The sequence below is a fragment of the Sceloporus undulatus genome, chromosome 2 (assembly GCF_019175285.1).
Source record: "Sceloporus undulatus isolate JIND9_A2432 ecotype Alabama chromosome 2, SceUnd_v1.1, whole genome shotgun sequence".
Taxonomy (NCBI): Eukaryota; Metazoa; Chordata; class Lepidosauria; order Squamata; family Phrynosomatidae; genus Sceloporus; species Sceloporus undulatus.
The window spans coordinates 17,372,968-17,400,432 of record NC_056523.1 but is presented as its reverse complement, the minus strand read 5'-3'; the positions used below and the strand labels follow the sequence as shown (position 1 = coordinate 17,400,432).

The 27,465-nt window shown below is 42.8% G+C and overlaps 1 protein-coding gene across 1 annotated transcript in view; it reads right to left on the bottom strand.

Annotated features, from left to right (window-relative positions):
- Positions 1-522: 522 nt before the first annotated feature.
- Positions 523-27,465, bottom strand: part of LOC121920907 (suppressor APC domain-containing protein 2-like) — a 41,105-nt gene continuing 14,162 nt past the window's right edge. Inside the window, exons 2-6 of the mRNA XM_042448186.1 lie at positions 19,596-19,732; positions 8,579-8,716; positions 5,865-5,966; positions 3,094-3,204; positions 523-1,311 (exon numbers count right to left, since the gene is read on the bottom strand). Of these exons, the coding sequence (XP_042304120.1) occupies positions 1,189-1,311; positions 3,094-3,204; positions 5,865-5,966; positions 8,579-8,716; positions 19,596-19,732 (611 nt within the window). The 3' untranslated portion in view covers positions 523-1,188. The remainder of the gene's footprint in view (positions 1,312-3,093; positions 3,205-5,864; positions 5,967-8,578; positions 8,717-19,595; positions 19,733-27,465) is intronic.

The window sequence follows — 27,465 nt, the reverse complement described above, 5'->3', positions numbered from 1 at the left end:
TTGGATCCCTGCTTAGCTATCCTTGGGCAAATCCCCTTCCTTTCTCCCTCAACCTCAGAGGAAGGCAAACATCCTCTGAACAAATCTTGCCAAGAAAACCCTGTGATAGGTTCACCTTACAGTTGTCATATGTCAAAAGCATGCATCAACAAAAACAATTACCTAAGGCAAAGGGATCTTGTAGCACCTTTGAGACTAATTGTAGAAAGGAATTTAGCAGAAGGTTTCGTAGGCTTGGTCTACTGCCTCAGATACTTCTTCAGAAACATCTGAGGAAGTAGACCAAGTCTACGAAAGCTTATGCTACAACTTCTTTTGCACAGTTAGTCTCAAAGTGCTACAAGATTCCTTTGTGTACTGATATTTCCACACTGATTACAGACTAGCAGGAGTATCTCTCTGAATTCAACTATCAGAGGTAAGATCACAGAGTGTAGCAACCCTGAAGAGGATTTGCATACCCAGCCTTTGAAAGAAGACCTTGAAGGGGCTTGGTATGAAATTTTGCAGTGTGTGTGTGTGTGGGTGGGTGGATGGTTTGATGTGAAGACAGAAAATGACATCACTTTGGCATATAGGAGACAACACAGAGAATGCACACAGATACCAACACAGAAACACTATGAAGAAGATGCCACAAGGGCGTGTTCTGGAATCCTGCATCACTGCCATTATGCTACACAGACTCCTCAATTAAGGGGGGAATGTTTGCACACTTGCACCTGAAGTAAAAACATTTGAAGCATGTTAGTCCTAGTTGGGGAGGTCAGGAAAAAACATAATTCCTATCCTCTTTCTCCTTTGTTGCCCTGGACTTCAATGGCCCTTTGTTTCCAGGTTTCCATGTTTGCAATGCTCTCTTATCTCGAGAGATCTCCCAGGCAAAATGTGCAGCAATGCAAATACAGTGGGTAGATGCACTCATCAAGTCCATAGTCATGCTTTCCTTATAGGTGGCATAATACATTCCGTTGAAGAACTGGGCTACTCTATGGAGGAACAATTGCTGCAAGAGCCACATGATGAGGCAGATGCAATGACTTGAGGAGACACCTCCCAGGCCAGAAAAGTTTGCCAGAAAGATCGGTCCTTCATCTTGGGCTCAGGGAAAGAAGTGATATCACAGGCAATGTGGACACAAAAGGTGACAACATCATGTTCATGGTCTACCAGAAGTGACCCGGTGGTTCAGATAAAGGTGGACTCCTTATGGCTGGGTAGTCGGTAGCCTCGGCTCTCCTTCAGTTGTTTGCAAAGTGCTGCTTTCTCTTGTTCCAGCTGGGCAATGCGGTCACTTTTTTCTGACACTTCCTGTTAGCCAGGCAGACATCAAGTGTTATGACAACACCACCATTATTCTCTCAGTGCCCCCAGACCCTGTGGAGGACATTTCTTTGTCCTGATAGCAAGAGGTGTTGATACTTTTGTTGTGTGGACCCACGCCAGTCCCTCCAGGTGTCCCTCTTGAGTGCTACCCAGTGCAGTCCGCATCCCCCCGCACCTCCCTTATGACGCCACTGCACTATGGAAGGGGGCCCATAAACTCCTAGAGAAAGCCATCTCTAACACTGCACAGTCAAATTCTTTAATTTGGGGATAGACTTGTGAGATCTATTTCAGTTTGCTCGGTTCCCCCTCCCCCCTGAAACCTCTTATGAGAGCCAGAGAGGGTCAAAGAAGGCAGTTTGTCTAAAGGACAGTTGGGAATCATATGGCCTTCCATATGCAGTTGGAATGCATCTGCTCAATGCAAGAGCTCAGCCACTGTTTTATAATGGATTGAAATGTATTTATTAAGTGTTAGACAGGCATATGTGAATGGGGTTTCAGGGGTCAACTGGAAAATGTTGACCCTTGAAATATTGTTCAGAATCTGGTCTCTGAGTGGTTTGTGTCATTCTGCCCCATGACTGAGATAGCTGCAGGACAAGCCCAGCAACCCACTACCATAGGGACAGATCTTGGAAGTGATGCTTGAAGAAGTCTGTATGAGACAGCCTGGACTGTGAGATCATCAGGAGAGGCCCTTCTCTACGATTATCGCAAGCACAGTTGGTGGGGATGCTGAGAGGGCCTTCTCAGTGGCTAGCCTAGGCCCTGGAACTCCCTTTCCAGGGGTATCAGAATGGCCCCCTCCTTGTTAGCCTTCTGTAGACGGGATAACATAGGTCCAAAACATACAGCAGAAATAATCTGGTTTGAATCCACTTTAACTGCCCTGGCTCCATGCTATGGAATTCTGGGAAACAGTAATTTGTTGTGGCTCCCAAGCAGTCAGGGGTCTGCTCCAGTCAGGAGCCACAACAAACTATAATTCCATAGCATGGAGCCAGAGCAATTAAAGCAATCTCAAACTGGATTACTTCTGCAGTGTGGATGCAGCCTCAGACAGGCTTTTAAGGTAGAAAGTTTTTAAAGAATAAGCTAGGTGGTGATATATTGTTTTAATTGAACTATTTCTAAAGATCTTTTCATCTTTTTAATTGCATTTCATTCTTTTAACTTGAGGTATAAATTGTTCTAATACTTTCAATAGTTTAGTGCCATTTTAATCTTCATTTTTGGTATGTTTTTGATTGTATTGTTCTTTTAAATTGCAAGCCACTTTGTGTCCCAGTTTTTGGAGGAAAAAGGGAAAGATGCAAACAAATGTCATCGTCATCGTCACCACCATCACTCTCTCTCTCTCTGTGTGTGTGTGTGTGTGAAGGTGTGTGTATGTGTGTTTATGTGTTAAGACGTGATATGACAGCCCTGTTTAAACATATGAATATTGTCATATTGACGATATTTGCTTGTTTGCTGCTCCAGAGAACAGGACCCAGAGCAATGAATGCAAGCAACAGGAAAAGAGATTCCTCCTAAACATTAGGAGGAATTTCCTGAGAGTAAGAGCTGTTTGACAGTGGAAGACACTCCCTCGGAGAGGGATGGAGTCTCTTTCTTTGGAGGCCTTTAAACTGGATGGCCATCTGTCAGGGATGTCTTGATTGTGCGTTCCTGCATGGCAGGGGGTTGAACTGGATGGCCCTTGTGGTCTCTTTCAACTCTATGATTCTACGATTCTATGTATTAGCTTCTGTCTTTTCTTACCTTGATCAGCAGGTGGTTCTGTTCCTTCAGGACAGTGACTGCTTGCTGGTGAAATTCCTTCTTTCCTGGTGGATAGAGGGGAACCCCCAAACCACTGGGTGGAACTTCAGGCTGGAGAAGGGGACAGAACACATAAAAATGATTTCTCCTCCACCCACAACTTCCCTGATGTTCCAAGGCAAAGCAGAGATGAAGAAGATTTAGTCAAGAAGATCTGTAGTTTGGAGATGGACCACAAGCATGCAGTGCAACTTTCATGAGATGAAGCACTGCAGCTTTAAGTAAGAAATATCTTTAAAAGGAGAATAAAGTGTTTGTCTCCAATCAAAATTTTGGCTATAAGGCAAGATTTCTAACTGTATTTGCTTCATACTATGCAAGCCTCACCTCTCAAAATCAGATGTCGGGGGAAATTGGCCCTAGGTACAGGGAGTTCTGTGCAAATCCATGATGGTCAAACTAGCTAACCTCCATTTAAACCAGCATCCTTAAATATATGGGCAAATGAATTTTTATATGAATCTTGTTTATGATTTTGCTGGGAGTATTGTTATTTTTGCTGATGGACAAGAGTGGTCTGTTATCCAACAAGATTCAACTGAGTTTGAACAATTATTCCTTTGGACTACAGCTCCCCAGCTGAGTAGGTCCCAGTCCAAAAGACATAGTCTTAAAAATAACTTTCCCATGCTCTGATGATAAGAGTCATATAGTGTGGGCATGAATTACTGTTCTTTCTTTGAAAAAGTGACATCGGTTTGAAGGACTGTATATCCCAACTCTAATTTAAAGATGAATGCCCCCCTAAGAAAGAGGAAGAAAAATAGAGAAGCTTGATATTCTGTGTGAACAGTTAGCAATGGCTGGGCAGTAAGGCTGAAAAGTTACTCAGCTCTCCTGCTCAGTTTCCCCCACTATGGTGAGATGTTCAATATTTGAATCTACACCCAAGCTGAATCTATGCCCAAAGAATCTACACCCAAAGATGCCACTGCAGTTGTCTGTCTTCACATTGTTTCCCACTTATGGTGACCAGCCTAAGGTGATCCTATCACGGGGTTTTCTTGGGAAGTTTTGTTCAAAAAAGGGTTGCCTTTGACTTCTTTTGAGGCTGAGAGAGTCTGACTTGCTCAAGTCACCTAGTGGGTTTCTATGGCCGGGTGCGGATTCAAACCCTGATCTTCAATGTTCAAAGCACTCCATCATGCCGGCTCTTACAGATATACAACAGCATGTGCAAATCTTATGTACATCCCAGTCCTTGTTTGTCCTTATCTGAGGGCAATGATTTTCCCATTTTCTGAAAGTATGTAAGGGTGCCACCTGGTGCACTGTTCCCCAAACATCTGCTTTTTCTCAGAAATGGGTTGTGGTGTTCGCTTGTATCCCTTTAAAATGCTGAAGAGATGAGTGGGATGAGGGTCATGGGAAGAGAAAAGAGAGGCCCCAGGTTTGTTTGCTTTTTAAAATTAACATTTTAAAAATGTAAATGTTTTTAAATTTAATTTTTAAAAAATCTTTTAAAAACTATTTTTTTAAAAAAAATCTTTAAAAGCATCCCATCTTACCAAATTTTCACTTTAAGCACATGAAACTATGTACATGGAAATACATTTAGGCTGTGCATATGATATTGTAATTTAAAGGCATAATTACACAACTGCATAATGTCGTAACTGTTATTACGTTCAGTGATATGGGAATTACGATTTATGAATAACATTAGTACACAAACCCAAACATTACTAAAGATTCTGTATGCAGTGGTGTAGGAGGAGGTCAGTGTGTGTGTGTGGGGGGGGATGACACCATGAGTTACTGCACCGAGTGACACTAACCCTAGTGACACCACTTTTTGTAAGTGGATACCATAGAGGAGGCAAAGGTGATTCCAGATGTACTTATGCTAGAAACAGAAATGTATCACAATAGAACCCATATTTCCTTTCTCAGCCCATGTTTAGCCACTTTAGTAGAGGCAGAAAACTGAAATTACATCCTCATTGACCCTCACAAATGTGAGACACTCTCAGGTAACATGATACTGGGGAGGAAAGAGCAAATCACCCATCCCACATGGAAGAGAATTTCACATGCCTGAATCATCTGGCCTCAGATCAAGGTGTGTCACAGTCCCTGTCCTGTACTCCTTAAATGGCTCTGGCTGCAACTGCACTGCAGAAATAATACAGTTTGACACCACTTTAATTGCCATGGCCCAATGCTATGGAATCTTGGGATTCGTAGTCTAATGTGGCACCAGAGCTCTCTGACAGTGAAGGCTGAATATCTCAGAAAATTACAAACCCCAGAACGTCAGAGCAATTAGCCATGGCAGTTAAAGTGGTGTCAAACTGCCTTATTTCTGCAGTGGAGATGCAGCCTCTACACCCTTAGAGCAGACAGAAGAGATTGCACCATGGCCAATGCTGAAATGTAAGATTCAATTGTCTCTATAGTTTATTTTTGTATATGGTGTGTATGGTGGTGGTGAGAATATCCAAGACCAGCCCACACAACCACAGAGACACAGTCCACAATGAAGTTACTGTGTGCAAGATACATTAAAGTGAACAGAACAGAAAGAGCACCACAGATGCTCATTTTTATGACGTCTGCACAGATGAACATATACAGTATTTGGTTGGTAAAATATGCCATTTCCTCTTCTGTCATCTCTTCATAGTATATTGTTCAAATCCTCCATTTGAGGCAGTTTACTTCAGAGGAGGACCACCTTGGATCCCCATTTGCTTATGCCATCTCCTGACCTTTCCAGAAGAGGTGAGCAAGTTTTTCAAGCAGAGATTCACTTCCTGGATCCTGGCCAGCAGCAGGCAGCTCTGGTTGGAGTAAGGGTCTGGAAAATAGCTCTGCAGCCATGTTGAACAAACAAACAAACAAACAAACTAAAATCAGCACTTGGGATTCAACTGTATTTCACATATTGTAATCCCCAAAAGAGAATTAAAAATGATGTCTTGAACTGAATCATTTTAAACCGTTTATACTCTGTGTAAAGATATGTGTGGAATTAGTTACACACCTGTGCATGTATAGCTGAAATAATCATATATTTTCTTTCCTGTACCTGTAAAACTGGGGGAGGCAGGAAAAATTATGGATATTGAGATGTTGTCGAATTATACTTCCCACCATCCTTAACCACTGGCTATGTTTGCTGGGATTGATATAAGTTGTCATTCAACAACATCTATATCTTACTGATCATGGTCATCATCATCATCATCATCATCATCATCATCATCATCATCATCATCATCACTCTGCATCTCCTTCCTTGGATGGATGGTCTACACAAATGGAAGGTCCCACTGCTCAGTTTTCATACATCCCTCCCTTGTCCCTGCATTTTGGCATGTACAAGTCAGAAAGTTAGAAAGGACCATGAGGAATGGTTTAACTAAGTGTGTGGAAACATCTTTTAAAGAAGGGCAAAGTAATCTCCAGAAATTGTTGGACTGCAGCTCCCACCAGCCCTGAGCCAGTCAAGGCAATAGTGAGGGCTGCTGGGAGTTGCAGTTCAGCAACACATGGAATGCCAGCCTTTGCCCAGCCATGCTGTAAAAGGAGGGAAAGGCTTATAGCACTTAAAGACTAATGTGTCTATTTGGCAGAAGCTTTTTGTGGATTATGGTCCACTCCTTTGTCCATAAACCTGAACTGAAAGTGTACATAGGTTAAAGACAATCAACAACTATGGGCACAAGACAGGCTGGGAGACTGGAGACAGAGGATGTGGCTCTTAAAATTGCAATTCCTGTTGTTGCTCAGAGATATGAGTTCTATTAAAAAGTTATGGTTTGATGCCACTTCTAATTTTATTTATTTATTTGGAGTACTTATACTCCACTCTTCAGCCACAAATTTTAGTCCTTAGTGCAGGGGTGCAGCTACAATGACAGAAATTTGTGGACTAAAAGAAAATTTCACCGGGGGGGGGGGGGTCTTATCAGGGGCTAATGCCCTCATTTTGCCCTCTGTAGATGGGAAAATCCCTACGTATGTGACATTTTGTAGCCCCTTCATGCAAGAATTCCACACGCAGCTGTCAAAACTGATAAGGAAACAAACATGTGGGCTCTAATGGAAATGCTAAATCCACATGGCTCTTCTGCTTCATGGGGCTCTTCCTACTTCCTTTCAGCTAAAATCCACAAAACAACAATAACGTTATTGCTGTTGTTGTGTGCCTTCAAGTCATTTCCAACATATGGTAAACCTAAGGTGAACCTATCATGGGGTTTGCTTGACATGTTTTTTCAGAAAGGGTTTGCCATTGCGATCCTCTGAGGCTGAGAGACCTGCCCAAAGTCACCCAGTGGGTTTATATGGCCGAGGCAGAATTTGAACCCTGGTCTCCAGAGTCCTAGTGCAACACTCAAAAATTAGACCAACCAAAATACATAAAACACATGTTGCAAGCTTTGGAAGCTCCCCATACCTCTTCATCAGGCAAAGGCATTAGAAATACAGGGAAAAGATTTAAAAAATGATATTAGAGGTACAGGCCTACATTTTGTCAAGACCTATTAGTGTTTTCGGTTAAGATGTTATGAAGGGATATCCATGTAGGCAAAAGCCCTGTTGGTCATGCAGGTTCTGGGAGACAAAGGAAATAAAATTAAAACTCCTTTAGCAACACAAAAAGACACTTCCTTCAAAATCCAGGCTGCCTCTGTCTATGTTTCCTTCTGTTTCTGAATGCTTATTCTATTCTAAAGTGAGTACAGTGGACCCGCCACATTTGCTGGGGTTAGCGGCACAGGACCCTCATGAAAGTGGGAAAATCGCAAATAAAATAACACAATTTTTTACCTGAGAGAACACCCCTCTAGGAATCTCTAGGTCCTCCAGTGTGAGTTTTGGTTGGCAGAAATTGATAACAGAGGCCTCGTTCCCACTTACAGAAAAATCGCTTTCCGATCAGAATCGATGGATTGATTCGACATCAGATCATGGTTCCCACTACATTTGCCTCAGTCGCATTTTCTGACATGGAATCAAATCAAAATAACCCACTTGTGGTTCCCATTCACAAATGAATCAGTTCTATTTAAACCGGTTCCTGAAGCGGATAACCTTGGCCTCATTTAAAACCGAATTGTGAAATCGAATCCAATTCGGTGCTGGTTTCCACTTGCGCATATTCGATTTGGTTGCAAAGAAGCAGAAAAAAACAGTGTCAAAAAGACATGGTTTAAATGGGTCTAGAGCATGGCCCCCACTTTCAGAATCGCTTCAGCGTTTGAATTAAGTGGGAACCATGCACCTTTAAACTGGTTTATACCGAATCACAATCTGGTTTAAACAGTAGTGGGAATGAGGCCAGAGTCACCCTGGAGGATTTGGAGCTTCCTAGAGAGAACATATTGTTTAAATCCGTGAATAATTAAATCCGCAAAAGTCAAAGACACAAAAGTGGAGGGCCAACTGTACTCAACTCAAGTGTGGCATTACTCACTGCCTCTTCTCCCATGTGCTTGTGGCGCCTCTGGGCTTCCAAGAGGTGGTGCTGAAACCAGTCACGCACCCGATCCACCATTTCCAAGCCATGCAACAAGGCATCCCGTTCCCGCTCCAGCTCTTGCATCCGCTTTAGCTGCAAGATAGAGAGAAAAGAATTGACAAACAGGATTTTTCACTGTAGTTTGTTTATGTGGGTGCTTACCAGAGCTCTGTTGTGTAGCACTCTGGCCTTCAAAGTAGAAATGAAATGAGACCCTTTTAAAGGGCAGGGGGGCACTTTGGATAGCAAAATGTCTCAATGAAGTAGGGAAAGTCACAGCTCAAAGTGGTATAGCAAAGAAGCGATTTGACAGCAACTAACATCATCATCATGATCATATTCATCTTCATCTTCATCATCATCATTTATATGCAACCTTTCTCCCAGGACAGGGCCAAGGTGGCTTAACAGGTACAAACAAAGAACCCAGGTTCCCAGGATTTGGGGAACCAGGACTAAGGAAGAACAAATAAGCATTCCCCAATCTGTGTGTCTCTAGATTTACATGTTGGACAATAATTTACAGCATCATCAGCCAATATGATGACTGGCTCAGGGATTCAAGAAATCATCCAAAAAGTAATTTTTCTGTAGCCAAGTTACATTATATTTGTAGCAGAAAAAGGATAACCTCTCTCCTTTTGAAGTGGTGAATCCACTCCTTCATGCATCTGAAAAACAAGCTGGTTTACTTTAGCATGGTTGTTGCTGTTGTGTACCTTCACGTCATCACCAGTTTATGGTGACCCTACCATGGGGTTTTCTTGACAAGGACTGCTCAAAGGGGTTTACCTTTTGCCTTCCGCTGTGGCTGAGAGAGGGTGGCTTGCCCAAGGTCACCCAGTGGGTTTCATGGACAAGTGGGGATTCAAACCCTGGTCTCCAGAGTCATAGTCCAGTGCTCAAACCACTAGCCACCCTGGCTCTCTCAGCATGAGCTTTACGGGATCACAGATCTACTGGATCAATACCATGAAAGTTCTGAAAGACCCTGTTGGATTCCTTCATTCCCCCTCCTTCCCCCCCCCATTTTAATGCTGAAACACATTTAATATTTTGAAAACTATTCCTTTTGCAGTATGACTGCAGCTTTTTTATTACTTTAAAATTTCCAAACAGTGGCCAGCCTCATCCTATAGTTACCTTTTGTACAACTGGCCAGTATATTGCAGTAATCTAAATTTTTAAAAGTAATTTTTGTTGTTGGTGGTGTTTGCCATCAAGTTGGCTTTGACTTATGGTGGCCCTGTGAATGAGAGACCTCCAAAAGCCCTGGTATTAAAAGGAAATAATTAGTGTAATTACTTCTAGAGAATGAGTCAACATAGTGTAGTGAATTGAGTGTTAGACTACCGACTCTGAAGTTGTTGTTGTTATGTATCTTCAAGTTATTTCTGATTTATCATGACCCTATCACAGGGTTTTCTTGGCATGATTTGTTCAGAGAAGGTTTTGCCTTTGCCTCCCTCTGAGGCTGAGAGAGTGAGACTTGCCCAAGGTCACCCAGTGGATTTCATGTCTCATCTGGGAATTGAACCCTCTGGAGACCAGGGTTCAAATCCCTGCTTGGCCATGGAATCCCAGTGGGTGACCTTGGGCAAGTCACACTCTCTCAGCCTCAGAGGAAGACAAAGTTGCCAAGAAATCGCCATAAGATAAGGTCACCATAAGACGGAAAAGACTTGAAGGCACAGAACAAAAAGAGAACGAAAAAGCGAATGATTAGTTTTAAACAATTGCTACTATAACTGTTGCCACTTTTGTGAACTTTGAAATGGTAGCTAATTATTTTTTCAAAGCAGCTTTCCAAGCACTTCAAACTGCACCCATTTTTACAGCTATCAGGAAGAAGGAGTATCTGGCTGGGAACTACATTTATTTAGTTTTCTCCTGCTGTACTTATTTTTCTTTCCTTTTCAATGACAGTATTGTACATACAAAGTAAAGATTTATAAAGGCAGCATCCAGCCTCAAGTGGAGAGATGAGAGAGAGAGAAAAGGATTAAGAAAAGTATGACTGTAAGGAAACACTATATTGTGAAATTCGTAGAACAAGGTGATTAAAAGCTTTAACAGAGAACAAGAATTAAAAAAACACCATAAGAATCATTTTGAGGGTAATTTTGGAGGAAGAGAAAGATGGGAGTCACTGTAAAGGACAAAAGATCTTGATGGAAGCATGATTATAGGCAGCAGAGGGAAGTTGGATTTGCAAGTGCTTTATAAATCACAGGAAGATACATATTTGGAGATAAAGGTAGAAAGAAAAAGGTGGGCCACCAGATCCCATCTGATCTTAGAAGCTAAACTGGGTCAGCCCTCGGTAGTACTTGGATGGGAGAACACCAACGAATACTGTGTACTGTAGGCTATATTTCAGATGAAGGAACTGATAAAAGCACCTCCGACTATTTCTTGCCAAACAAAAAACCCTATGAAATTCATGGGTTTGCCATAATCTGACAGGTGACTTGAAGGCACAGACACACAAATTCAAGACACAGCACTAAGAATATGAGATTTTGGCTACTGGCAGAAATGGTTCCAGAAACCAAGATTGACTACTAAATTTTAATGCAAAGTTCAATATAATAAAAATCACACCACTCCTAGTATCAAAATGAGTAGTCAAGATAATCTACAAATGCAATATTCTCTCCAGGCCCAAAATAATAATAAAAACTGAATACTATAACAAAACATCACTTTACAAAAACATCACGACAGAATAAAGGACTGAAGAAACCAGCTATCAAAAAAGCAGAAAATCCATTTTTACTCCCAACTAGGTCTACTGAATCAATTGCTTTTATGTATGTATCGACTCACTATTCCACAGCTGATTCAATGGATCTACCCCAGCTGGGAGAAACCAATGGGATTTCAATCAAACCTCTATCACAAGAAAGTGCTGAGGGGCTCAGCTTTGTTTGGGGAAAAAACCCAGGGAGATAAAGGCAGACGGAGCTTGCTGAGAAGGGCATTCCAAAGTCAAGGTGCACCAAAGAATAGGCTGTGGCATGTACAAGAAAATCATGTTCTACCCGCTAGGCGAAACATATAATACCAGGATCCCATCAAATAAACCTTGGTGGATAAAATTATTTGTGTTCTAGCCTCTGTACACAATTCATTTTAGAACAAGAGTGGTTGACTACAGAAGGTGTTGAGGGGGCATTTCACTCCCCAGCAGAACCATTGTGAAAATTCACACAAAAATCAGTGGGGGAAAAGTTTAATTTCTTGAGATTTGGGGGAAATCACTAGGGAGGTTTCAGAGGTTGTAAAAGTGGTTTGGGCCACACTTTGCCCATTCCTGTTTTAGAATTACAGTGCTGACTCTGTAGGTGAGGTCGCTAGAAAGGTGGGAGCAAGTACAGTTGGCCCTCTGTATCCACGGATTCTTTATCCACGGATTCAACCACCCATCACTTGAATATATATATATATATATATATATATATTCCAAAAAGTAAACCTTGATATTTACCATTTTATATAAGGGGCACCATTTTACCACGCCACTGTATTTAATGGGATTTGAACATCCATGGATTTTCTCATCCACTAAGGGGGGGGGGGTTGTCCTGGAACCAACCCCCAATGGATACCAAAGGCCCACCGTCTGTCTTTGTTGGCTTGGGAGGTGGCCCGCAATCCCAGAATGCCTTGCCCCCCCACCACTCACCCATAAGAAGAACTGCAGTGCCTCCAGACTGCTGAGGGCCGTGCCCAGTGGGACGATGAGGATGGTGTAGCCTCTTTGGACTGCCATCATGGCACTGTGGTGGCAAGAAGGCAGCAGTGCCCAGAGCAGGAGGGGCGGAGGCCAGCCTGGCATTCCAGCGAGGCAGGAAGGCTGCCTGCGATCCCCCCCACTTGAGGAGGGCAAAGTTTTTGAAACAGTTTTCCTGCTTCAATGATGAAGATTTTTACCAGCCGCCTGCTCCACCACTACTGTGACCACCTTTTCTCTAGTTACAAGTCTACAATGGAGAGCAATGCTGCACGTGCTTCTTGGGTCTAACCCTAGAACCTCACACTTGAAAGACTTGAAGGCCCTCTTGAGGTCTCTTCCAACTCTATGATTCTACAAAGGCCTTCATTCTTTCAAAACCCTCCCCACTTCTCCTTCGACCCCTTCCAAATTCTTCCTCAGATTCTTTGGGAGCCTGTCCTCTGCCTCATTGCACCATCCTTTCCTCTTGCCTTCATTTCCTTAATGCCTTCCCAGGTCTTTCATACCCATCTTTGAATCTCACCATAGGGTTCCCTCAACCCACCCTGTCTCCCATCCCTTCCTCATGGCTACTTCTTCCCTCGGCCCTTGTCTCCTTCGACCACCCTCTCACCCCTTCCACACTTCTCTGCCAGCTTTCTTCTCTGTCACTCCTTCATATTCTTCTCCTTCTCCTCTTTGACAACAGGACTTCCACTGCCACCCTTCTGTACTCCAATCCTTTCTTTTCTCCCTCTCTCCACTCCTCTTTCCCATTCATGTTCTTCCTTCCAGTGGCTTTTAGGGCTGCCTGCTTTTTCTGTAACCCCCTTCGCTAACTCTTTCCTTGCCTTTTTCCCTCTGCTTTCCTCCATCCCCAAAGACCCCTCCCCTGCCAGCCTGCAGGGATAATGTCAGGCCTCAAACCCCCACCCTCCCCATTTGACTCCATTTTGCTGAACTCAGCAATTCCCAGTGCAGCCTGGGATAGACATTAAAGCCTCAGTTGCCTTGGACAATGGGGGGGCATAATCCCAGCCTTTCCGGCTGGCCGAATGAATTTGGGGAACAGGGCGAGGCGAGCAGAATGAGCTGCTTTGCCATGGGATTAACTCCTTCAGATGAGGAATGTCAATTTTTTTTTGTATCCTCTGAACCAGCTGGCCTGCACCTCATCTCACTCACTCTTTTTATCCCACTGTTCAGACTCTACTGGGAACATGAAAATGTCTAACCACTTTATTAGAATCTTCACATCCAGGACACATATCCAAGGGTACAGTAGCTGTGTTGGCCAAAGCTGTTGCAAAGTTCAGTAACATCCAAAATCCACAAAACAGTGATACTTTTATTGGACCAACCAAAATGCACTAAATATACGTTGCAAGCTTTCAAATCTCCTGCCTGCATAGATACCTCTCCAGACCATCTTCACTCCAACAAGATCAACGACATCTTGACAAAATGCAAGCCTGTGGCTAACGTTGTCCATTTTTCCCCTCCTCTTGTATGATTTTCAACACCTTTGCCTGATGAAAAAGCCAGTATAGCATCAACCATGTATACTGTGCACTTTGATTGGTCCTATAAAGGTATCAGTGTTTTATGGAGTTTGCACGTTATTGAAGTTAAGTAGTGTAAACTTAAAAAGTAAAAAAAAAACCAGATAAAATTAATATTAAAATATCAGATTACAAAACAACATTTAATATCCCTTACTCTTGATTGTTGTTGTTGTTGTTGTTGTTGTTATATGCCTTCAGGCCAACTCCAATTTATGGCAACCTTATCCTGGGGTTTGTTTTTGTGTGTGCAAGAGTTAGTGAATGGAAGTTTGCTTTTGCCTTTCTCTGCTGAAGAGTGTGACTTGCCCAACATCAGCCAGTGGGTTTCATGTTCAAGTGAGGATTTGAACTAGGGTTCCCCAAAGGCCTAGTCTAAATAGTTTATCTTATGGGAGGCAAAGCACCCAAATCCTGTGGATAAATGGGGTTTAAATTCTGGGAATATCCCACAAGTGTGGTATTGTTTTCAGACATGTCGGGCGATTTTGACATTAACCTGACATTAACCCGTGCAGAAAGCTGCAAAATTGTGCTGCTTTTTAAATTCTGGATTTTCCCGTAGTTAAAAAGCAGCATGATTTTGTGGCTCTCTGCACAGGTTAATGTTGCGTTAATGCTCAAGTCACGTGACTCCAGTTCAATACTAATTTCCAAGATACTTTTTAATTAAAACGCACACATGTACTTGCAAATACTTGCTGGGATTGCATTATTCACTTCCCCATAATGTACAATTTGCCCTGAGGCCATCTGTGGTTCTTGGCTAAACCCCGACTCCTGGCAGATCCATCTCTGACTTTAAGGTGACTGTACTTAGGCTGCCTCTGACTGTAGCAAACATGTTTATGTGGAGAGATCTTGCATATGGTATAAAAAGGAGAAATAAAATATGTACAAAAGTCTATGTACATTTAAAAAAAATGTGAGCAGCCAAAATTGCTTATAATTGAAAAATATATCGAAGCATGCTTTAGTCAATAGGGAAATCAGACCCTCCAACATAAAAACCAGGACACATGTAGCCAAACAATATCAGAGAGTGGTCAAGTTGGCAAAAGCTATTAATGAGGAAGAACAAACAAGCTAGGAGAGGCTGAAGCACTTTGCTTTTGCTTGAGCCTATTGGGAAGGGCAGGATCCCACCCTTCTTCTCCCACATGCTACGCTGAATGTGAACTACTTTTGCACTTTGAATCCAGTTTGCAGCAACTGAGGTAAACTGTGAATAAATGAAGGAGGAAGAGAGAGAAACTTGGACATTTTTAAAGCAGCTGAGAATGTGGGACAGCAGAGGATTAACCAGGATTGTGCCTTCCCAGTTGGGACAGTTTGAAATTATGGAAATTGTGTACAAACATGCACAGACTAAGGGAGATGTGTGTGTGAAATGCACATGAATTTCTTCCTCCTGTAGTTAAGAATGGCATGAGAATGCAGGTGGAATTCAGAGAAACATAATAGGAACAAAACCAAGGTTTTCCCACATCTCTTCCTGCTTGTAATAACTGAAGCTTCATAGTACTTAAGTCTTGGCATATTATTTTCATCCTTGAGGCAAAAAACCTACAAAATTCTTGGTTGCAACTACACTCCAGAATTAACACAGTTTGTCACCACTTTAACTATGATGGCTCAATACTATGGAATTCTGGGATTTGTATTTTCATGAGCTATTTTACCTTCTCTGTCAGAGAGCTCTGGTGTCACTACAAATCCCAGTATTCCAAATGATGGAGCCATCACAGTTAAAGCAGTGCCAAATTTTAATTCTGCAGTGTGGCAGCAGCCTCTGTACAGGACAGTTCAAACCAGTTGCCTGAGGCAAGAGGCTCACTTTGGCTAAAGGACCAGACATTTCTCATCTCAGATTCAGTTCTGCTGAGATATTTCACAAAAACAATGAAGAACAATAACAACTAAACAAAAAGCATTGCTCTTGCGAGTGGTCATCTTGCGCAAACAATGTAACATAGAAAAAGTTACTCATGGAAGACTGCTTGTTCCTTTCATAAAATGAAAATCTGAAGCTTGCCATTTTCCTGTTCATGAAAAGGAGTCAGTTAATGCACACAAATCCACTGGTTCTGTGTTACACATCTTACATAAACAGTGTACTTCGCACATGAGTAGTGTCTTTGCGCCAGGCAACCTTTGATTTCTTGCTGATTGAAACCCACTGTCTATAGTTCAAATGGGAACTAATGTGGTACAGGGACTGAGTCTCCCTTATCCAAAATGCTTGGGACCAGGACTATGTTGGATTTTCTTTTCTTTTGGAATACCTGTAATTACATATATGTACATAATGGGGTATTTTGGAGATGGGACCCAAGTCTAAACACAAAATTCAGTTTTGTTTTATATATACCTTATACACATAGCCTGAAGGTAATTTTATATAAGATTTTCAAATAAGTTTGTGCATGAAACAAACTTGGCATACACTGAACTATCAGAAAGCAAAGGTGTCACTAATTCACTTACTAGATGATTTTGGATCAAGTACTCTTATTTCACCTGGCTGTACCTCTCAGGACTGTTGTGAGGAAAATAAGGTGAGACATCCATTGGGCAAAAAACTAGGAGATGTATGAAATAAATAAACTGCATTGGAAATACAGTACATGTAGTTTATACATGTAATTTCTCTGAAGATGTCAGCCACAGATGCTGGCAAAACATCAGGAAGAAATTCTTCTAGAACATGGCCACATAGCCCAAAAAACCCACACAAAGCTATGGAAGCCAGCCATGAAAGCCTTCGACTTCACATACATGTAATTGTTCTTGTAACCTTGTGTTAAAGAAAAGGATACCACAGGTCTGGAAAAAGTCCAGTGGGCATCCAAAAGGAGAATGGAAGCAATTTTTTAAGATGGAAATTTTATAAGATTGAGGGTGTTTATTTGAAAAAAGATGACTAAATCAGGAGAGGGGGAGGAGGCATGTTTGACATTTATAAAAGTAAGCATGATGTGCATAAAGCAGAAATATTCTTCTCTGTGAAGACAAAAGAAAGCTGAGAATAGCAGCAGAGAACCGGTCCTTGCCTCTCCACATGCTGTTGCAGCACTTCTATTCTCCTTCCCAAGGAAGATGGTTGTAAAAGTGTGCCTTTTGGAAATCAGCATTTTCCTGAGGGACAAAAGACATGCTTTTAGGACCATCTCCTTCAGTACAGAAGTGCTTTGACAGCATGTGGGGAGGCAAGAAAAAAGCTGTTTCTCTGCTGCTCTGTCTTGGCTTTCTTTTGTCATGTGATAAAGCTCTTGGATTACCTAGTGAAGAACCACTGACAGTTATTTCCAGACAGAGAAAATAAAATACCATTTCTTCAGAGCTTAATTGACAAACTGTCCTTTCTGGATTTAACTTGACCTTTTAAAAAGCCATCTCAGCTTGCTGTCTTTACCACATCCTCTGACTTCATGCTGATAGAGCTTTACATGGGTCTAAATGGGAATTATACAAAGTTATTGGAGCAGAGGTCTATTGATAGCCACTAGTCCAGAAGGCTATCTGAGATCTCTATGTTCAGATAACCAGCTGCCTGGCACAAGCAATGAAAGAGCACTATTACTTTCATCTCCTGCTGGTGAACTTCCATAGGCACCTAGGGTTCTTTCAAATCACACAGTTATAGCACAAGGGTTTCACTTTAATTGCCATGGCTCCAGCCTATGTTTCCATAGTCATTCCAGAGTGCTACTGGAATCCAGTGGCATTCCAGTTAATGCTACTGGAAGTTGCCCTTCAGGGAGGGATATTTAGAGTTCTTAGGCAGAGAGCTTTAGTTGAAATGTACGCATAAAAGTGCAAACCACAGAATTCCATAGGCTGCAGCCATGACAGTCAAAAGTGGCAGCATAACACCATAATTGTATTGTAGAATCACAGAAGAATCATAGAATCATAGAGTTGGAAGAGACCACAAGGGCCATCCAGTCCAACCCCCTGCCATGCAGGAAATTTAAATCAAAGCATCCCCAACAGATGACCATCCAGCCTCTGCTTAAAGACCTCTAAGGAAGGAGACTCCACTACACTCCAAGGGACTTTGTTCCATTGTCGAACAGCCCTTACTGTCAGGAAGTTCCTCCTAATGTTGAGGTATTGTTTGAAAAGGCTCCTGGTTGTCTAATGTGGGTGCAAGATGCTTGGCTAGACAGCCTTTTAATCTGATTCAGCATGGCTCTTCTCATTTTAGGAGTTTATCACACTGGGGGAAAAAGGGAGCATTGTGGAATGCTCCTGTCAATATCGCACAATTTGGCAAAGATAATCACATGACATCATGCAATGTCACAAATATCCCGCGATTATCCTGTGAATAGAATAATTATAGAACCACTTTTTATTCATGAATAAAAAGCAGCACTATACTTCCTCTTTATTCATGGAATAATCACGGGATATTTGCAATGTTGCATATCGCGTGATAATCAGCCAAATTGCATGATATTGACATCCTGCGATGCTCCAATCTTTGTTCCCAGTGTGATAAATTCCTTAGCTCTTAGCTGGGTTTTACTCCTTTGTTATTCTGAGAAGTATTCCTCTGAAATACAGTCTACAGTGCCTGGTATTGGTTGGCCATCTCATAGCCTTGAAAGCTAGCATGGGTAGTGCTTTGAGAGCTGAATTGTGACTCTGGAGAACAGGGTTTGAATTCCCACTCAGCCATGAAACCCATTGGGTGATCCTGAGCAAGTCATAATCTCTCAGCCTCAAAGGATCAGCAACAACAACAACGACTCATAGCCTAAAATAGAGCAGCTTCCAAGGACAATTATACTCTGTGATGGATTTAAAATTTAATATGTGATCTGTGCTTCCCAAAACAGACATACATACACACAGAGAGACATATACAGAAGGAGAAATAGATTAAAAACTTTGGCTTTTGCAAATTTATTTATTCATTATTATTTCTACAAATGTGGAATAGGGGATGTCTCCCTGAGGAAAAAGACAAGATGATGCCAGCTTCTCCATTCTATATAACGAAGCAGCCTAGACTGACCATTGAAATAGTACAGTGGGGCCTGGGTATCTGCTGGGATTTGGTTCCAGGACCCTCCATGGATGCTAAAATCCATGGATGCTGAAGTCCCATTAAATACAGTGGTGTAGCAAAATGGTGTCCTGTATATAAAATGGCAAAATCAAGATTTGTTTTTTTCAATTTATATATATTTTTTAATATTTTCAAGCTGTGGATGACTGAATCCATAAATAAAGAATCCATGGGCATGGAGGGCCGACTGTGGTCCAAACGCAATGCAAAATAATCCAGTCCCTTGGCTCAATCCTAGGGAATTCTGGGAACTATAGTTTTCTGAGACATTTACCCTTCTCTATCAGAGAGTTCTGACGCCATGATAAACTACAGTTCCCAGGATTCCCTAATACTGAGCCAGGGCAGGTACAGTGGTCTCAGACTAGATTATTACTGCAGTGTGTTTTGGACTTGTATTTATCTAAGAAAGATGGTCTGCCCTAGTTTATTAGATGAATAGATACGGTCATGAGGATGCACATAGTTCTGTCTTTCAACAGAGGGTTACTGCCAGGAAACTCAAGAGGAACAGACAAAGGACAGATGTTACTGCTCCCCAGCATGTTCCACCTGAGGCAACTGGATCATTCTGCCCAGTATTAGGACCAGCCTAGTTCAAGACCCTCTCACCATATCATATTCCATGGCATTGGAAATGGTGTGCCTGCGTGGCTCCTTAGGGATTCGGATGCTCCTGCGTCGCCCAGCTTGGCATAGGGAGCTGTTGATGCTACGGGATCGAGTGACACCTTTCCCTTCGGATTCTCCTGGAAGACGAAAGAGAAATGACAGTTAGATTATTATGAGCTGCAGTCGTGCTGGTTAAATTAGAATGGCATAAATCAGACTATTGCCATCACAATTAACTTTTCGGGCCGTCGCAGGGCTTGGAATTCTCTACCAACTATGCAATGACCAAAAACATGCCCCAACCCTCTTTTTTTCAGCTGCAGCATCCACAGCTTTTGGTATCCATGGAGGTGGGGGTTCCTAGTACCAAACCCCCAGCAGATAACAAGGGCCCACTGTATTTGTTGTTGTTAACTGCTGTTAAGCTCTCTTGCATACCTCACACTGTATTTTGGGGTCCCCATATTTTTATATCTCATATCTGCAGATAGCATGCTTTTGAGAGATCAATAACCTACCAGGAACACTAGATCAGATTTCCAGGGGAGGGGGGAAGGATCGTTTCCTCCTGGGCATGTGTATATCCAGGTAAACAAAACCATCCAATCTAAAGTGTCCCTTCCTTCCTCCAAGTAATCTGCATTCCCTCTCAAACCCTAAGAGAAAGGATCTCTTCACATCTAAAGCAGTAAGCCAGTCTCTCACTGTCTACCCCCTGTAGTGTCCCCAGCCAAACTTCTCCATCCATCTGTCCATCTCCGAGATATCCTGTTTTAACAGTTTTAACAAAAAACTGTTTTTGTTAAAGCCGTGATCCAGTCTGGAATCCCACTGTTGATTCCTGAGACAAGACACTGGGCCTTTGTTACCTGGCCAGATAGCCCATCACCTAGGAATAGTTTTAAGGTATAAATATGATTTCAAAACCCAACCTCTGGACACATAACTGACAAGCAACCCAGCCCACATACACACCAGAACTGTGTTGCCCTCAGACCTCCTGGTTTGAGCTACTCCAGCTTTCACAGTCTTCTCAGATAATTATAACCCTACTTAACCCCTTAAAACTTCACTATCTCCTTTCTGTATTCCGATTGTGGTTAGCTCTGTATGCTGTGTTTGTCTGGATTGCTATCTTGTGTGTGCAGTCACACCACGCATTTTTCTAAATAAAACTCTATTAATCCACCCAAAACCTAGAGTCTTCCCAGTTATTACTGTTATAGATTGGTGCCAATGGTCCAAAGGTTACACAAGCCTCTTGTGAAGCTAATTTACCCAACACTTGAAGCAATGCTAGCAATTGGTGGGGACCCTCGAGTCCCTCCCATCTGTTCTTTGGGTAACACTGCCATCAAATTGACTTCAGTGTATGCTTCAACTAGCATTTGCCAGGCTGCTGCTAAAAGCGCAAGAACAAAACCCATTAAAAAAGGCCAAGCCCTCTTTCTTCCCTTTTTTGAAACAGTATATAGTTCACTCCCCATTTTCATGGATTTGACACCCTCCCCTCCTGCTCTCATCCCAGCTGCTTTAATTAAAGTCACTAATTATAGAGACTCATTGATTAACTGAGCCAGGACTGGCTCTGGTCTACTGGGATTGATTGCCCCAGCTGACTTTCTAGAGACAGAATTAATAAGGGACAAACAAAGAAAATGAAGGATTCAGGGATTATTCCCTCCTCCCCTCAATTTCTCTCACACACATTTAATCCTGTCCCCTAGGTTTCATCTGGCTGATCTGCTGTAATGGTCAACTCTAAGGGCAACAGGTACCAGAGGAGGACCATTCGTCATCATCATCATCATCATCATCATCATGGTGAGGCAATGATGCAGAAAAGCTGCAAGTAATGAAGTTCCATCTTCTGTACAGCTTTTAAACTCCTTTTTTCCCCATTGCATCTTCACACACACAACCTCTCCGTGCACTCGGAAACACCAAAGTTCCTGGAGAAATGTGGGACACAGCAGGGATAGGGAACCTTTTACCCTCCGGATGTTGTCAGGCTACCATTTCTTGGCAAGTTTTTTCAGAGGGGTTGGCCATTGCCATACTCTGAGGATGAGAGAGGGTGGTCTGCCCAGGGTCTATTCATGCTTATATTTGTGTTTCTCTTTGTTGATAGAGTGCACCAAATGTTGAATATTTTTTTTCTGGTAATAATTTAATAGAGCCAGCATGGTGTAGTGGTTTGAGCATCATACAAGGACTCTGGAGACCATCCCCTCTCAGCCATGGAAATTCATTGAGTGACCTTGGGCAACTGAAACTCTCTCAGCCTCAGAGGAATATAGAATCATAAAATCATAAAGTTGGAAAAGACCACAAGGGCCATCCAGTCCAACCCCCTGCCATGCAGGAACTCAAATCATCCCCAACAGATGGCCATCCAGCCTCTGTTTAAAGACTTCCAAGGAGGGAGACTCCACCACTCTCCAAGGAAGTGTGTTCTAGGAAGACAAAGGCAAACCCCTGTGAACAAATCTTGCCAAGAAAACACTGCAATAAATTCACCTTAGGCTCACCATAAGTTGAAAATGACTTCAGGGCAAATAACAACAACAAATAATTTAAGAGTGTCAAAAGAGTGGATCATTGAAAAGCAATCCTTCAAAAAGCGGAGGACAGCTGTAGACTGAACCAAAAGCAGAGCTCAGAATTGTTTCCAGAAACGGACCAGCAACCAGTGATGTTGTGTCAACATGTGTGTTTGTGTGTGTGTGAGAGAGAGAGAGAGAGAGAGAGTGTGTGTGTGAGAGAGATGTTTCCTGTAACATCACAGACGTCATCATTATGTACATATCATTAGTGTATTTGTTTCTCTGCTGTACATTTGTAAAAATAATAATAACAATAATCCTTTCTCTCTTCTTAGTCCCACATCTCGCCTACAGACACCAAGCAAAGCACACCCAGAGGAGTGGAGAGAAGAAGTGGACAGCCTCCAAGTTGGTCAGATATGCAGGGAGCAAGGGCACAAGAAAGGAGGCAATAGAGGAGGGCAAAGCAGAACCTCTCAGGGAAGGCTGCCCAGATCTCAGCTGACAGTTGGTGCTTCCGTGCACAGGATGTACAGTGCCAGTCAGCAGTCACCGATTGCAAGGCAGCCGGCCCAGACAATGAGACAGCTCCGGGCCAACTCAGCAGATGGAGGGATGCCCATGGCTCAGTGCCAAATACTGAGGCTGCCAATTTCTCCTGGCTCCACCGAGAGCAGCTGAGATAGCAGCTGTCAATCAGGAGCTCAGGAGTGGATTACTTTCTTGGTCTACAGCTCCCAGAATCCTTTGACTAGGTTCAGGATTTGAGGAGCTGTGGTTCAAAAAGGTAATTTTCCCCAAGCGGTGATCAAATTAGATTTGCAGTCCTCCTCTTCTTCCTCCTTCTTGTTTTGGTCTTTCTATTCTGCTATATACAATCATAGAAGGGTGGTTTTTATGGAGTGTGTTTTAGTCAGGGTTTTAACTTTTGTACATTTTAATGTAATTTTATACTGTTTTTTGATTATTTTAACTGTTTTAAATTTTATTGCATTTTAAAAAATGTCTTTACCTGTGAGCCGCCTTAGGTTCCTTCTGGAAGAATGGTGGCATACAAATGAAATGAATAAATAAAATAATGTAATATTTAGCCATATATTTGGGGATTTCTCAGTATAATCAAAGTAATACATACGGAACGCCCCCCCCCCCTTTACCTCTCCACTAAACTCACACAAAGAGAAAGTTATGCTGGACAAAGTTAATAGAATTTGCAGTCAAAATTATCTGTATCATTTGGACAGGCTCTGCCATTGGCCAGCTGGGACAACAGTCCACAGTATTCCCATGTAAAACAGGATTCTGGGACTCAGCTCCCCTCAGCTGCAAATGGCATGTCCAACAGCCCAGGCTGATGGGAAGTGTATCCAGATGCATTTGGAAGAGCGCGTTTCCTCACCCCAATGAAAAAATGCAGATTGTACACAGCAGGTTTTTTCCTGGCAAAAAAGTTTAATTAGGCAATGTTAAGGCTTGCTGGCCAATTCTGATAATGAATGTCACTGGAATGGGTCTATATTTTCTTAATAAAGGTTTTTTGAGTTTTAACTACTGAATCCTGGATAGGTTGTCAAGTCCTGCTGGACTTGACAAGAGGGATCAAAGTGTTGTAACAGAAAGGCAGAGGAGGGAGGAGTAGAGTCCACTGTGTCAGCTGCCAGGAGGGAGTAGGTGGGGATTACAGGTGTGATGAATCAGAGGCCAGCTCTGCAGGTTGAAGATGGAGGTGAGAAATAGAACTAACCACAGGCAAATGAAGCCAAATATACCCAGCCTGTTATGCAAACAGAATTTCAGAATGGACAGTAGAAGCACAAGGGTGAGGAAATGCACGGACCAATTGCATGCAATGGACAGAGCTTCAAAGGGAAACCAGATCCACACCTAGGATTTACTGGGTTGCAAGCTGGAGATTCACTGTGTCCCTAACGCTAGGTATCAAGCTGAAGATCTCCTTCTGTCCACCCTGTCCCAACTTAGTGTTGACTTTGAGCACACTTGTACCATGCTCTCTGCATGGGATGGAGGAAGGTAGGGTTGTTGTTGTTAATTGCCTGTGAGTTGACTTTGACACATCCCAACCCCATGAATGAGAGACCTCTAAGTTGCCCTGTCCTCAACAGCCCTACTTTGGTCCTGCAGGTCCAGGGCTGTCCCCTCCCTTACTGAGTCTATCCATCTGCAGTGCTGTCCTCCTGTTTTCCACTTTGTTGTTGTTGTTATTGTGTGCCTTCACATTGTTTCTGACTTATTAGTGATCTGGACCGATAATCTGGACCGTCTCATACGCCATGCACACCCTATCAAAACCCATCTCTTTATTTGTCCTCCTAACTACAACCTCCTCCTCTCCCTCATCCTCCTCTTCCTCTTCTTGCTGCCAGTAGACAATTCCGCAATGGGTATACAATGTACACCTATTTGCTATTAATTTCCCAAGTGTGAAAAGCATTCCCTGATATTTAGAAAATGGTACAAGAAGAGTTTAGGCAGATGCTTCAGAAAATATTCATATGTGCAGAAATACACATGGCTTTCCTCTGCAAAAAAGGTATTTCTTCATGGAATAATTACATATATTTTTGGGACCACATTTTTATTTATTTATTTACTTATTAATTAATTAATTACATTTGTGTGATGTTTTTCTCTCACAAGGGACTCAAGGCAGCTCACAGATCAAAAACATTTTTAAAAATACAATAAAGTTTAAAACAATTAAAATAATTGAGTTTAAACAATAAAAAGTTAACATAGAAACATACAAAAGAAAAAAAGCATGACTAAAACACACCTACTCCATAAAAAAACACTCTGATATCATTATATATCCAATGCCTGCTTAAATAAAAATGCCTTAGCTTGCAGACGAAAAGCAAGCAGGGGGGGGCCAAAACCGGGGGGTGGAGCTTCCACCCTCTGGGGCGGGGCTGCGTGCCAGGGGTGGAGCGCGTGCCGGGGGCGGAGCTTCCACCAAAGCCCTGCGGGAGGAGGAGGCGTGTGCCCCCTCTCCCCTCGGTCCCTTCCTTCGGCTGAAGGGGAGGGAGGGGGCCAAGGAAGGGCTTGGGGCACCCGTCCCAGGACCTTCACTTTGGCCGAAAGGGCTCCAAGGCCGTGGAGGAGCCCAGGAGGCGGCAGGCCACTTCCCACGGCCCCCTTCTCGCCCGTGTGGCCCCAGGCCTCCCTCCGAGGGAGAGGCCTGGGTCCGCAAGGGCCCTGGGGGGAGCCCGCAAGGTGGCAGGCCGCTGCCGCGGGCCCCTTCATGCGGCCCAGGAGGAGGTGGAGGAGGAGGTTGTGGAGGAGGAGGTGGCCTTGGAGGCGGCGGCGGCAGGACTGGGCTGGGGCCTATCCTGCCGCCTCCGCAGGCTGCATCCGTCCCGTGGGCCGGGGGTTGCCGACCCCTGCTATTGACACGGCACTCCAAAATTCTGGATGACCTCTTCCAGCAGTTTCATGTAGATATTAAATAACATGGGGGTCAAAACAGAACCCTGAGAGGCACACAGGCCAATGACCAAGGGGCTGAACAGGAGTCCCCCAACACCATCTTCTGAGTTTGCTCCTCCAAGAAAGACTGGAACCACTGGCCCCAAGTCCCATGTTGGAGAGGTGGCTCAGAAGGATACCATAGTGAATGGAATCAAAAGCCTCCAAGTGACCCAGCAGGACCAACAGACAGACACTCCCCCTGTCCAGTTCCCTGCATAGGTCATCCATCAAGGAGACCACAGCTGTCTCTGTGCCATAGCCAGATCTGAAGCTAGATTGAAATGGATCTATGAAGGAATCTTATCCATATAGTTGTAATGTTGTGTCCTAGAATATAATCCCTAGTCCATACATAACAAATATGATTCTTAGTTCTTTCTGACTCAGTATTGTAGATATAGTATAAAACAGGAAACATATGTGATGTTCTTGATACATAAAATGATATGCTTTTCTTTCTTTTTTTCCAGCTCAGGGCCTCTGGTGCCAACAGAAGACTTGCTTTATTCAACCTGTTGAAAAATCTTGTTATGTTTGTGGTAACCAGCAGTGCTATAGGACTGGAGTTTACTATAGTAAGTTCCAGATAGCTCAGAATCAATGAGTGGATCATACCGTGGGCTCCCTTCCTTTCCCTCCCCCCCACTCCCCCATCCTCAAATGTCCCTGCTGATCTTACTGCTTTTCTCAAAGAGGAATGGCGCTTTTATTTCATATTATTGATCTTTTCCACACAGGTGGCATTTTAGGAAGATGGAAAAATGGTTGCACCACTAAACATATTAAATGCAACCATACAGAAACAAAATTAATCTCGAGTATCTTTTTCCCCAAGGAAAAGGTTTTGGAGGAAGAAGTCACCTCTTGCTGCAACAATCGTAATACGTGTAATAATGGACCTCCACCTGAGTTCCTTTAACACTTGCCCATATTTTTTCAGAAGGATCAGTGACTAAAGGAGATGTGTGAAAGGCTCGGTCTAACACCTCTCTTACACATTCAGACTTCTGGACTTTATCTACTCTTAAGTCTCCAAACATGCTTAACTCTTCCACCAAGTCACTTCTGATACATTTTCAGTCTTTTCTTATCAAGTAAAATGGCTGATGATGAGTTGAAACACTTTCTTTTCCTCTTCTTCAGTTCCATATCCCTTTAACCTTATTCCATTCCTAGCCTCAGTGCTAAAATTCCGACTGTAATCCTGGTGCAGGGATTTCACTTTTTCTTGTTATTGTACGCATGTTATCTGTGCTTTACAAATATATTCACTGCAATAAAAGTATGTGAGACTGTGTCCTTCTGCCATCACTCAAAGACTGTGAGACTGATTATATAATAAAACAAAAACAAAACGACTGTGAGACTTTGATCTCTGAACTCTGACATGACTCCTAAAAGGCTTTAGTGGCATGCTCCTCAAGTTCCTTTCTTTTTTCAAACCCACTAGTTTGTTCATTCATTCATTCTCAGTTACTCAGTGGCAGAGTTTCCCATTTGCCACAGGGTAGTATTCAGGACAATGTCTCCTATCAAAAGAAAGTATTTCCTTCTAAACAGAAGCATAAGAGTATGTTACTTTTCCACTGGCTCCAGCTGCAAGAAAAGTCAAATGTGCAGTGAAACTTTGCCTAAAGGCTGATGTCTCTGTGCAACTATAGACAGGACTTAAAAGATGAGGTGACTCATGTGGATGAGATGGGGATGGGAACAAGGACTGTGAGGTGACCATTCTTCTAGTGCCTCCAGAGTTCATGATTTCAAAAGCCGTACATAAGATTTCAAACACTACACTTCCAGAGCCACTGGAAAGGAGAGGAAAATCACTTGACATT